Raw genomic sequence first — 12,500 nt, 5'->3', positions numbered from 1 at the left:
TTGGAAGACTCTTATCTCTATTTCATGTGAATTATAAAGTCAAGTATAACCTTTGTGTTGACTTTATCCGGAGTCTTGATGGTGCATTGTTAAGTTCGGAGGTTAACACTCTAAAGAGCTCATGTTCGGATCCCCGCAAAAACGTCGGCAGGGGTTCAACTGTTATTATTTATTGGTCAACATGGAAAAAACATGAGGGGTAACTGTCGTTTTTTGTCGGCCTTCATGAAATTAATATAAGGGGTAACACTGTCAATATATGTCAAATAAAACATAGGGGGTGACACTGTTGTTTTTCTTTGGTCGTCATGAAAAAAACATAAGGGGTAACACTGTTGTTTTTTATTGGTCGTCATGAAAAACAACATAAGGGATAACACTGTTGTTTTTTATTGGTCGTCATGAAAAAAAACATAAGGGGTAACACTGTTGTTTTTTATTGGTCGTCATGAAAAAAAACATAAGGGGTAACACTGTTGTTTTTTATTGGTCGTCATGAAAAAAAACATAAGGGGTAACACTGTTGTTTTTTATTGGTCGCCATGAAAAAAAACATAAGGGGTAACACTGTTGTTTTTTATTGGTGGTCATGAAAAAAAACATAAGGGGTAACACTGTCGTTTTTATTGGTCGTCATGAAAAAAACATAAAGGGAACACTGTTGTCTTTATCAATTAAAACATAGGGGGTAATACTGTCGTTTTTATCAAATGAAACATGAGGGGTGACACTGTCGTTTTTCTTTGGTCGTCATGAAAAAAAACATAAGGGGTAACACTGTTGTTTTTTATTGGTCGTCATGAAAAAAAACATAAGGGGTAACACTGTTGTTTTTTATTGGTCGTCATGAAAAAAAACATAAAGGGGGACACTGTTGTTTTTTATCGGTCGTCATGAAAAAAAACATGAAGGGTAACACTGTTGTCTTTGTCAAATAAAATATAAGGGGTAACACTGTCGTTTTTTATTGGTCGTCATGAAAAAAAACATAAGGGGTAACACTGTCGTTTTTTTTTGGTCGTCATGAAAAAAAACATAAGGGGTAACACTGTTGTTTTTTATTGGTCGTCATGAAAAAAAACATAAGGGGTAACACTGTTGTTTTTTATTGGTCGTCATGAAAAAAACCATAAGGGGTAACACTGTTGTTTTTATTGGTCGCCATGAAAAAAAACATAAGGGGTAACACTGTTGTTTTTTATTGGTGGTCATGAAAAAAAACATAAGGGGTAACACTGTCGTTTTTATTGGTCGTCATGAAAAAAACATAAAGGGAACACTGTTGTCTTTATCAATTAAAACATAGGGGGTAATACTGTCATTTTTTATTGGTCGTCATGAAAAAAAACATAAGGGGTAACACTGTCGATATTTGTCAATTAAAACATAGGGGGTAACACTGTCGTTTTTATCAAATGAAACATGAGGGGTGAGACTGTCGTTTTTATTTGGTCGTCATGAAAAAAAACATAAGGGGTAACACTGTTGTTTTTTATTGGTCGTCATGAAAAAAAACATAAGGGGTAACACTGTTGTTTTTTTTTGGTCGTCATGAAAAAAAACATAAGGGGTAACACTGTTGTTTTTATTGGTCGCCATGAAAAAAAACATAAGGGGTAACACTGTTGTTTTTTATTGGTGGTCTTGAAAAAAAACATATGGGGTAACACTGTCGTTTTTATTGGTCGTCATGAAAAAAACATAAAGGGAACACTGTTGTCTTTATCAATTAAAACATAGGGGGTAATACTGTCGTTTTTATCAAATGAAACATGAGGGGTGACACTGTCGTTTTTCTTTGGTCGTCATTGAAAAAAAACATAAGGGGTAACACTGTTGTTTTTATTGGTCGTCATGAAAAAAAACATAAGGGGTAACACTGTTGTTTTTTATTGGTCGTCATGAAAAAAAACATAAAGGGGGACACTGTTGTTTTTTATCGGTCGTCATGAAAAAAAACATGAAGGGTAACACTGTTGTCTTTGTCAAATAAAATATAAGGGGTAACAATGTCGTTTTTTATTGGTCGTCATGAAAAAAAACATAAGGGGTAACACTGTCGTTTTTTTTTGGTCATCATGAAAAAAAACATAAGGGGTAACACTGTTGTTTTTTATTGGTCGTCATGAAAAAAAACATAAGGGGTAACACTGTTGTTTTTTATTGGTCGTCATGAAAAAAACCATAAGGGGTAACACTGTTGTTTTTTATTGGTCGCCATGAAAAAAAACATAAGGGGTAACACTGTTGTTTTTTATTGGTGGTCATGAAAAAAAACATAAGGGGTAACACTGTCGTTTTTATTGGTCGCCATGAAAAAAAACATAAGGGGTAACACTGTTGTTTTTTATTGGTGGTCATGAAAAAAACCATAAGGGGTAACACTGTTGTTTTTTATTGGTCGCCATGAAAAAAAACATAAGGGGTAACACTGTTGTTTTTTATTGGTGGTCATGAAAAAAAACATAAGGGGTAACACTGTCGTTTTTATTGGTCGTCATGAAAAAAACATAAAGGGAACACTGTTGTCTTTATCAATTAAAACATAGGGGGTAATACTGTCATTTTTTATTGGTCGTCATGAAAAAAAACATAAGGGGTAACACTGTCGATATTTGTCAATTAAAACATAGGGGGTAACACTGTCGTTTTTATCAAATGAAACATGAGGGGTGAGACTGTCGTTTTTATTTGGTCGTCATGAAAAAAAACATAAGGGGTAACACTGTTGTTTTTTATTGGTCGTCATGAAAAAAAACATAAGGGGTAACACTGTTGTTTTTTTTTGGTCGTCATGAAAAAAAACATAAGGGGTAACACTGTTGTTTTTTATTGGTCGCCATGAAAAAAAACATAAGGGGTAACACTGTTGTTTTTTATTGGTGGTCTTGAAAAAAAACATATGGGGTAACACTGTCGTTTTTATTGGTCGTCATGAAAAAAACATAAAGGGAACACTGTTGTCTTTATCAATTAAAACATAGGGGGTAATACTGTCGTTTTTATCAAATGAAACATGAGGGGTGACACTGTCGTTTTTCTTTGGTCGTCATTGAAAAAAAACATAAGGGGTAACACTGTTGTTTTTTATTGGTCGTCATGAAAAAAAACATAAGGGGTAACACTGTTGTTTTTTATTGGTCGTCATGAAAAAAAACATAAAGGGGGACACTGTTGTTTTTTATCGGTCGTCATGAAAAAAAACATGAAGGGTAACACTGTTGTCTTTGTCAAATAAAATATAAGGGGTAACAATGTCGTTTTTTATTGGTCGTCATGAAAAAAAAACATAAGGGGTAACACTGTCGTTTTTTTTTGGTCATCATGAAAAAAAACATAAGGGGTAACACTGTTGTTTTTTATTGGTCGTCATGAAAAAAAACATAAGGGGTAACACTGTTGTTTTTTATTGGTCGTCATGAAAAAAACCATAAGGGGTAACACTGTTGTTTTTTATTGGTCGCCATGAAAAAAAAACATAAGGGGTAACACTGTTGTTTTTTATTGGTGGTCATGAAAAAAAACATAAGGGGTAACACTGTCGTTTTTATTGGTCGTCATGAAAAAAACATAAAGGGAACACTGTTGTCTTTATCAATTAAAACATAGGGGGTAATACTGTCATTTTTTATTGGTCGTCATGAAAAAAAACATAAGGGGTAACACTGTCGATATTTGTCAATTAAAACATAGGGGGTAACACTGTCGTTTTTATCAAATGAAACATGAGGGGTGAGACTGTCGTTTTTATTTGGTCGTCATGAAAAAAAACATAAGGGGTAACACTGTTGTTTTTTATTGGTCGTCATGAAAAAAAACATAAGGGGTAACACTGTTGTTTTTTTTTGGTCGTCATGAAAAAAAACATAAGGGGTAACACTGTTGTTTTTTATTGGTCGTCATGAAAAAAAACATAAGGGGTAACACTGTTGTTTTTTATTGGTCGTCATGAAAAAAACCATAAGGGGTAACACTGTTGTTTTTTATTGGTCGCCATGAAAAAAAACATAAGGGGTAACACTGTTGTTTTTTTATGTTTTTTTTTGTCAATTAAAACATAGGGGGTAACACTGTCGTTTTTATCAAATGAAACATGAGGGGTGAGACTGTCGTTTTTATTTGGTCATCATGAAAAAAAACATAAGGGGTAACACTGTTGTTTTTTATTGGTCGTCATGAAAAAAAAACATAAGGGGTAACACTGTCGTTTTTTTTTGGTCGTCATGAAAAAAAACATAAGGGGTAACACTGTTGTTTTTTATTGGTCGTCATGAAAAAAAACATAAGGGGTAACACTGTTGTTTTTTATGAAAAAAACATAAAGGGAACACTGTTGTCTTTATCAATTAAAACATAGGGGGTAATACTGTCGTTTTTATCAAATGAAACATGAGGGGTAACACTGTCGTTATTATTGGTCGTCATGAAAAAAACATAAAGGGAACACTGTTGTCTTTATCAATTAAAACATAGGGGGTAACACTGTCGTTTTTATCAAATGAAACATGAGGGGTGAGACTGTCGTTTTTATTTGGTCGTCATGAAAAAAAACATAAGGGGTAACACTGTTGTTTTTTATTGGTCGTCATGAAAAAAAACATAAGGGGTAACACTGTTGTTTTTTATTGGTGGTCATGAAAAAAAACATAAGGGGTAACACTGTCGTTATTATTGGTCGTCATGAAAAAAACATAAAGGGAACACTGTTGTCTTTATCAATTAAAACATAGGGGGTAATACTGTTGTTTTTATCAAATGAAACATGAGGGGTGACACTGTCGTTTTTCTTTGGTCGTCATGAAAAAAAACATAAGGGGTAACACTGTAGTTTTTTATTGGTCGTCATGAAAAAAAACATAAAGGGGGACACTTGTGTTTTATTGGTCGTCATGAAAAAAAACATAAGGGGTAACACTGTCTTTGTCAAATAAATAAATGCAAGAAGAACAAAGTTATCCCAAACCCTATACTTCAGCTGCGGGAGTCCGCAGGAGCAACGCAGCGGACAGTGGTGCTGGTCCTCCCTCTGGAGGACACCATGACGACAGGACCTCAAACCCTGGGAAACCAGGGAGGGTCCTGTCCGATCACAGCACCCCGTCCAATGCACTTATGCCCTGTCGGAGACCATTTGTAATGGGAACCTTCAACGCATGTACAGTGAGAGAAGAAGCTAGATTGGTGGAGCTAGCACACTGTGCTGAGGAGCGGGGAGTGGAGATCCTGGGAGTCCAGGAACACAGAAGAGTGCACACTGATGACCAGATCGTTTACCACAAAGTAGAGGGATGCACGTTCATCACCTGCGTGGCGAAACGAGGCCCAGGCCGCAACAGGCGGCGTGGGGCTAGTGCTGGGCTCTCAGGTGCGTAAGGCTCTCCGTCGGGTTTACCAACACACCGAAAGGATCCTTATCGCAGAGTTCTCATCCAACCCAGTAACAACAGTCATAGTCGTGTACTCACCCACCAACGTGGCCCCAACTGAGGAGGCCCGAGAAGTTCTTCGAGGACCTGGCAACAGCCGTGCGAGGTGTTCCAGCACACAACTTCCTGGCAATCCTGGGGGACTTCACCGCAAGGCTCGGACCAGAGGACACACCCTTCCCAAACCAGGACTCTACCAACCGCGATGGTGCAAACCTCACCGCCCTTCTCACGGAGCACGAACGACTGGCGGCGAACACCTTGTTCCAGAAAAGACAAGGCAAGAGATGGACCTTCCAGGATCGAGCCGCACGTATGGTACGCCAACTGGACTAAATACTTGTGAGGAGAAAGTGGAGGAACTCCATCCTTAATGCCGAACCATACAGTTCGTTCAGCTCGGTGGGTTCGGACCACCGTGTGGTGTCCATGAGGGTGCGACTGAGCCTCAGGGTCCCCAAGCCTAGTCCCAAGATCCGGCACGATTGGAAGGCATTCGCAAACGATCCTGGCCTTCAAACCAGGTACACTGAGGAAGTCAGGAATCGTTTCCATCAGCTGGACAAGGGAGCGGAGCCCAGCAGCGAATATATGAGATTTGTCGCTGCAAACGAGGAGGCAACCAGGATGTGTGTGCCCGTGTTGGACAGAGCCAGAACCTCCCTGAGGTCCAAACATCCGGAGGTCGTAGCGGCACGAGGAAGTGTGGAGGAAGCACGCCTCAACTTTGAGCGTGAACCAACCCAGCAGAGACGTGGGGAACCCTTGACAACATCAAGGGGGAGGAACTGATGGAGAAGGTGCGAAGGGTGCAGGCTGCGCAAGGCGAAAAACAGTATGGGGAAGCCTGGAGGGTCATCAACGAAATGACCGAATGCGAAAAGCCATGGGCATCGGTCTAGAAGACGTCCTAGACTCAAATACGTGGATGTACTGAAGAAGGATGCAGGAGTACAAAGTACCAATGAACTGGCCAGATGTATGGAGAATCGGGATGACTGGAAGCAACGATGGAGGGCTCGTCTGAGGACGACCTAGAGAGAAGAGTGAACTTCCATTGAAGCACAAATGGAAGTTCACTCTTGCAATGGTGGACTTAGTGAGCAAAAGGTTAGATCATCATCAAATCCAACCTTTACAAAGATTATCACTGAATAGTCTGGCATTGGTACCGTTAAGACATGGATTATAATAACTGACATGCTAGTCGTGTCTCCTGCTGGGCGGGGCCAAGCAACACAGGAAGACCAATAGGAACAGTGTGAGTGTGTGTGTGTGTGTGTGTGTGTGTGTGTGTGTGTGTGTGTGTGTGTGTGTGTGTGTGTGTGTGTGTGTGTGTGTGTGTGTGTGTGTGTGTGTGTGTGTGTGTGTGTGTGTGTGTGTGTGTGTGTGTGTGTCATCTTTTACACAGTCATACTCCGAGGCTGTAAACATTATGCGGGGCGCTGACTGAGAGTATAAGAACATCGCGGCCGATGGATTAGACTTCAGGAGCTATGGTTCATGCCCTGGTTCATACCCCTGCAGAATACAGGTTCCAATCCACAATCTTTAGAAAGTGTTTCCATCCTTTCTTTGAGGCCGTTTCTGTTCTGGTCATGTGACTTAAGCCTGGTCATGTGACTTTGGGCAAGCCCACGATTACCCCAGGTAAGACGGTTTTGGGGACTTAATTTTACTCTCATGTAGTAGGAAAAGTAGGCGCGAACGTAGGAGGACAAGGCAAACTGATGGAACTGGTGTCAGACACGACCTGCCCAATGAGAGGAGGTTCAATATGAAGAGGGGGCGGGACTCACTCAGCCCAATGAGAGGAGGTTATATGTAAAGAGGGGGCGGGACTCACTCAGCCCAATGAGAGGAGGTTATATATAAAGAGGGGGACTCCCTCAGCCCAATGAGAGGAGGGCATATATAAAGAGGGGGACTCACTCAGCCCAATGAGAGGAGGTTATATGTAAAGAGGGGGACTCCCTCAGCCCAATGAGAGGAGGTTATATGTAAAGAGGGGGACTCCCTCAGCCCAATGAGAGGAGGTTATATGTAAAGAGGGGGACTCCCTCAGCCCAATGAGAGGAGGGTATATATAAAGAGGGGGACTCACTCAGCCCAATGAGAGGAGGTTATATATAAAGAGGGGGCGGGACTCCCTCAGCCCAATGAGAGGAGGTTATATATAAAGAGGGGGACTCACTCAGCAGCCCCTCGTAGTTCTCGGGTTCCGTCTGCAGCAGCCCGTTGATCCTGTTGACCGAGCCAAGCTGCACCTCCATGTCCGCCAAGTTCCGCACCATCCAGTTCATGTAGTTGGACACCTGAACCACACCGGGGGGGGGGGGGGGGGGGGGGGGTAAAGTATGCACGCTTATAGATACAGACAACTCAGACATGGATACAAACATAGATACACACATGCACATATCTACCCACAAAGTCAGACACACACTCACACAAACAGACGCACCAAACAAACACCCACAAACACCACACGCACACATATACAGATACACAAACACACACACAAACAGAGGAGACACACACAAAGATCAGAGCAATAACAACAACAAACCTAGATACACACAAACACACACACACAGAAGCAGAACTATACACTACAAAGATATATACAGATGCACAAGCACACAAACACACACAGACACACACACAGAGGTGGAGACACACACATAGATCAGAGCAATAACAACAACAAACATAGATACACACACAAACACACACACAGACAGAACTATACACTACAAACAAAGATATATACAGATGCACGAAAGCACAAACACCAACAAGGGAAGAGAGAACCACACAGAGGAGACCCCCCCCCCCCCTCCCACCATGAGGGTGTAGGTCAGTCCCCCCCCCCCCCCCCCCCCCCACCCACCATGAGGGCGTAGGTCAGTCCGTCCCCCCCCACCCACTATGAGGGCGTAGGTCAGTCCCCCCCCCCCCCCACCCACCATGAGGGCGTAGGTCAGTCCCAGGCCCACCAGGCCTGCAGACAGATTGCTGTACAGAGCGTTGCTGATGGAGGTGACTGCTGCAACCAGCACCACACCGGCGCCGATGTACTCCTACACACACACACACACGCACACGCACACACACACACACACAGCAGACTATTATTATACAAAAAAGGATTATAATAGCTTAGTTTTACACAAAGAACCAGAGAGCACAGAAATCGCAGAGTTGCAAAAAACAACACGATTTTGTTCTTCTTACTATCTGTGCTTTTAAAAACCTATCAATCAATAATCCTAAATGTAGAATACTATACCAGACTCCACAGGTTAACTCTGGTCTAGTGGGGGTAAAGCTGAGAAACACCTCAGGTTAACTAGTCTAATGGGGGTAAAGCTGAGAAACACCTCAGGTTAACTAGTCTAATGGGGGTAAAGGTGAGATCACCACAGGTTAACTAGTCTAATGGGGGTAAAGCTGAGAAACACCTCAGGTTAACTAGTCTAATGGGGGTAAAGCTGAGAAACCCCTCAGGTTAACTAGTCTAATGGGGGTAAAGGTGAGATCACCACAGGTTAACTAGTCTAATGGGGGTAAAGGTGAGATCACCACAGGTTAACTAGTCTAATGGGGGTAAAGCTGAGAAACACCTCAGGTTAACTAGTCTAATGGGGGTAAAGGTGGGATCACCACAGGTTAACTCTGGTCTAGTGGGGGTAAAGGTGGGATCACCACAGGTTAACTCTGGTCTGATGGGGTAAAGGTGAGATCACCACAGGTTAACTAGTCTGATGGGGGTAAAGGTGAGATCACCACAGGTTAACTAGTCTAGTGGGGGTACAGGTGAGATCACCTCAGGTTAACTAGTCTAATGGGGGTAAAGGTGGGATCACCACAGGTTAACTAGTCTAATGGGGGTACAGGTGAGACCACCACAGGTTAACTAGTCTAATGGGGGTAAAGGTGGGATCACCACAGGTTAACTAGTCTAGTGGGGGTACAGGTGAGATCACCACAGGTTAACTGGTCTAATGGGGGTACAGGTGAGATCACCACAGGTTAACTAGTCTAATGGGGGTACAGGTGAGATCACCACAGGTTAACTAGTCTAATGGGGGTAAAGGTGAGATCACCACAGGTTAACTGGTCTAATGGGGGTACAGGTGGGATCACCACAGGTTAACTGGTCTAGTGGGGGTACAGGTGGGATCACCACAGGTTAACTAGTCTAGTGGGGGTAAAGGTGAGTCACCACAGGTTAACTAGTCTAGTGGGGGTACAGGTGAGATCACCACAGGTTAACTAGTCTAGTGGGGGTACAGGTGAGATCACCACAGGTTAACTAGTCTAGTGGGGGTACAGGTGAGATCACCACAGGTTAACTGGTCTAGTGGGGGTACAGGTGGGATCACCACAGGTTAACTGGTCTAGTGGGGGTACAGGTGGGATCACCACAGGTTAACTAGTCTAGTGGGGGTAAAGGTGAGTCACCACAGGTTAACTAGTCTAGTGGGGGTACAGGTGAGATCACCACAGGTTAACTAGTCTAGTGGGGGTACAGGTGAGATCACCACAGGTTAACTAGTCTAGTGGGGGTACAGGTGAGATCACCACAGGTTAACTGGTCTAGTGGGGGTACAGGTGAGATCACCACAGGTTAACTGGTCTAGTGGGGGTACAGGTGGGATCACCACAGGTTAACTAGTCTAGTGGGGGTAAAGGTGAGTCACCACAGGTTAACTAGTCTAATGGGGGTACAGGTGAGATCACCACAGGTTAACTAGTCTAATGGGGGTACAGGTGAGATCACCACAGGTTAACTAGTCTAGTGGGGGTACAGGTGAGCAGCGGGTCGTTACCATGCGGACCTCCAGCCAGCGGTTGGCGGCGGTGAGGAAGAGCGATGCGATGTTGTTGGCGTCGGTGAACTCCAGAAGCCGCTGTCTGAAGCGGGGCTCGTACCTGACCCCGCCAGGGCACACAGCACACGACCGTTGAGACCCTTCTGCGTTCACTCTGTGCACTCTATCAACGCTCAGTGTCAATCATAACGGGGGTGGATTGATTAACGCGGCTGTGGGTACGATTCAAGAGCTATTATTGGACCCAAAGAAAGAAATCGGATAGCCATCCGACGGAGCATTTCGAGTAAAATGCTCCGTGAGAATATCTGTTTCTGGTTGACTGCGCTTGCCTCTGATTTAAGACTAGTCCTGGCTAACGGTCTGTGTCTGGGGGCGGCGATGGGGTTTGGGGGGGGAGGGGGGGTGCATAATGTGAACAAACACATTGTAGATAAACCATGATTGCATCCCTAGGCTTCTGACCGCTGATAGGTGATCCTGTTGAGCACCGATTTATTTGATAGGGGCAGATGTAGTGTACACGGCACATCGTAGCGCCGCGATCTGATGCATGCATCACAGGGACTGTTCTCATTTCAGATGCTGGTTTACAACCCCCGTCCCTTGAAGGGTATTTGAGAAAACAACAGGATGGAAAAAGATTGGCAACCGAGTGCAGCAGGATACAGTAGAGCATGCGTTGAAACAAACGTAAACCGAGAACAACAAGATAGAAGTAAACAGGCTGTGGGGTTTGTTTGGTTCGAGCAAACAGCCAGATTGGACTCTGGGAGTGGGAGAGGCTGAGCACCTGTTGTGCAGCGAGTAATCAGTGCCCACGGGTTAAACCAGCCAGCATCTCTCATTACAGTCTACCCCTAAGTGTAACGGAGAGGTGGAGTATAATGATGCATAGAGAGGGTGTAAAATGCTTCCATGCAGGAGATCTTCAAGAGTGTGTGGTTTAACCTGATTGATTACTCTCTGTCCAACAGGTGTGAAGCTTCACCCGGCCCAGAGTCCAGTCAGTGTGACTCGAGCCAGGTGAAGCTGCTTCAACCAGCCCTCCTCCGCACACACTCCACACACAGCAGTAGTAACATAGCCAGAGGAAACTAGACATGAGCAGAAGTGTGCTGCTGAATGAAGCAGGACGCTGTCTGTCCTAACAGCTGAATGAAGCAGGACATGCGTCTGTCTAACAGCTGAATGAAGCAGGACATGCGTCTGTCTAACAGCTGAATGAAGCAGGACACGGCGTCTGTCCAACGTCTGGTACCTGAAGGCGCGGATGGTGGTGAGACCCTCCACGGTCTCAGAGAAGTGGGACAGCAGAGGGAGCTGCGTGCTGTCCTCCAGCTGCTGCAGGTCCCTGGGAGGACAGAGGACAGAGGAGAGGACAGAGGATAGAGGACAGAGGACAGAGGACAGAGGACAGAGGACAGAGGAGAGGGGACAGACAGAGGACAGAGGACAGAGGAGAGGAGAGAGGGACAGAGGACAGAGGACAGAGGACAGAGGACAGAGGAACAGAGGACAGAGGACAGAGGACAGAGGACAGGGGAAAGAGGACAGAGGACAGAGGGCAGAGGGCAGAGGACAGGGGAAAGAGGACAGAGGACAGAGGACAGAGGACAGAGGACAGAGGACAGAGGGACAGAGGGACAGAGGACAGAGGACAGATAGATAAGGTGTTGTCCGATGAGCCACAGCAAAGAGGAGAGCCTCAGAGATCAGACACCAAGGCGTCTTTCAGCTCAGTTTGTCCGTCATCGATCCTTGGACGACATTATTTCCCCATCCATCATCCTGTCATAAATACATGAATTCACCCCTCCATCCATCCATCATCCTGTCATAAATACATGAATTCACCCCTCCATCCATCCATCATCCGGTCATAAATACATGAATTCACCCCTCCATCCATCCATCATCCTGTCATAAATACATGAATTCACCCCTCCATCCATCCATCATCCTGTCATAAATACATGAATTCACCCCTCCATCCATCCATCATCCGGTCATAAATACATGAATTCACCCCTCCATCCATCCATCATCCTGTCATAAATACATGAATTCACCCCTCCATCCATCCATCATCCGGTCATAAATACATGAATTCACCCCTCCATCCATCCATCATCCTGTCATAAATACATGAATTCACCCCTCCATCCATCCATCATCCGGTCATAAATACATGAATTCACCCCTCCATCCATCCATCATCCTGTCATAAATACAT

The 12,500-nt window shown here is 44.1% G+C and overlaps 1 protein-coding gene across 3 annotated transcripts in view; it reads right to left on the bottom strand.

Annotated features, from left to right (window-relative positions):
* LOC130388668 (ATP-binding cassette sub-family C member 8-like) overlaps nt 1–12,500 on the bottom strand; it is a 66,907-nt gene that overhangs the window by 7,096 nt on the left and 47,311 nt on the right. For all 3 annotated transcript variants that reach the window (XM_056598128.1, XM_056598126.1, XM_056598129.1), the window contains 4 exons: nt 11,526–11,618; nt 10,262–10,364; nt 8,396–8,509; nt 7,621–7,741 (listed from right to left, as the gene is read on the bottom strand). In XM_056598128.1, the coding sequence (XP_056454103.1) occupies nt 7,621–7,741; nt 8,396–8,509; nt 10,262–10,364; nt 11,526–11,618 (431 nt within the window). The remainder of the gene's footprint in view (nt 1–7,620; nt 7,742–8,395; nt 8,510–10,261; nt 10,365–11,525; nt 11,619–12,500) is intronic.

Source organism: Gadus chalcogrammus, chromosome 9 (assembly GCF_026213295.1).
Source record: "Gadus chalcogrammus isolate NIFS_2021 chromosome 9, NIFS_Gcha_1.0, whole genome shotgun sequence".
NCBI classification, from domain to species: Eukaryota; Metazoa; Chordata; class Actinopteri; order Gadiformes; family Gadidae; genus Gadus; species Gadus chalcogrammus.
This window is presented reverse-complemented; position numbering and strand designations above follow the sequence as displayed.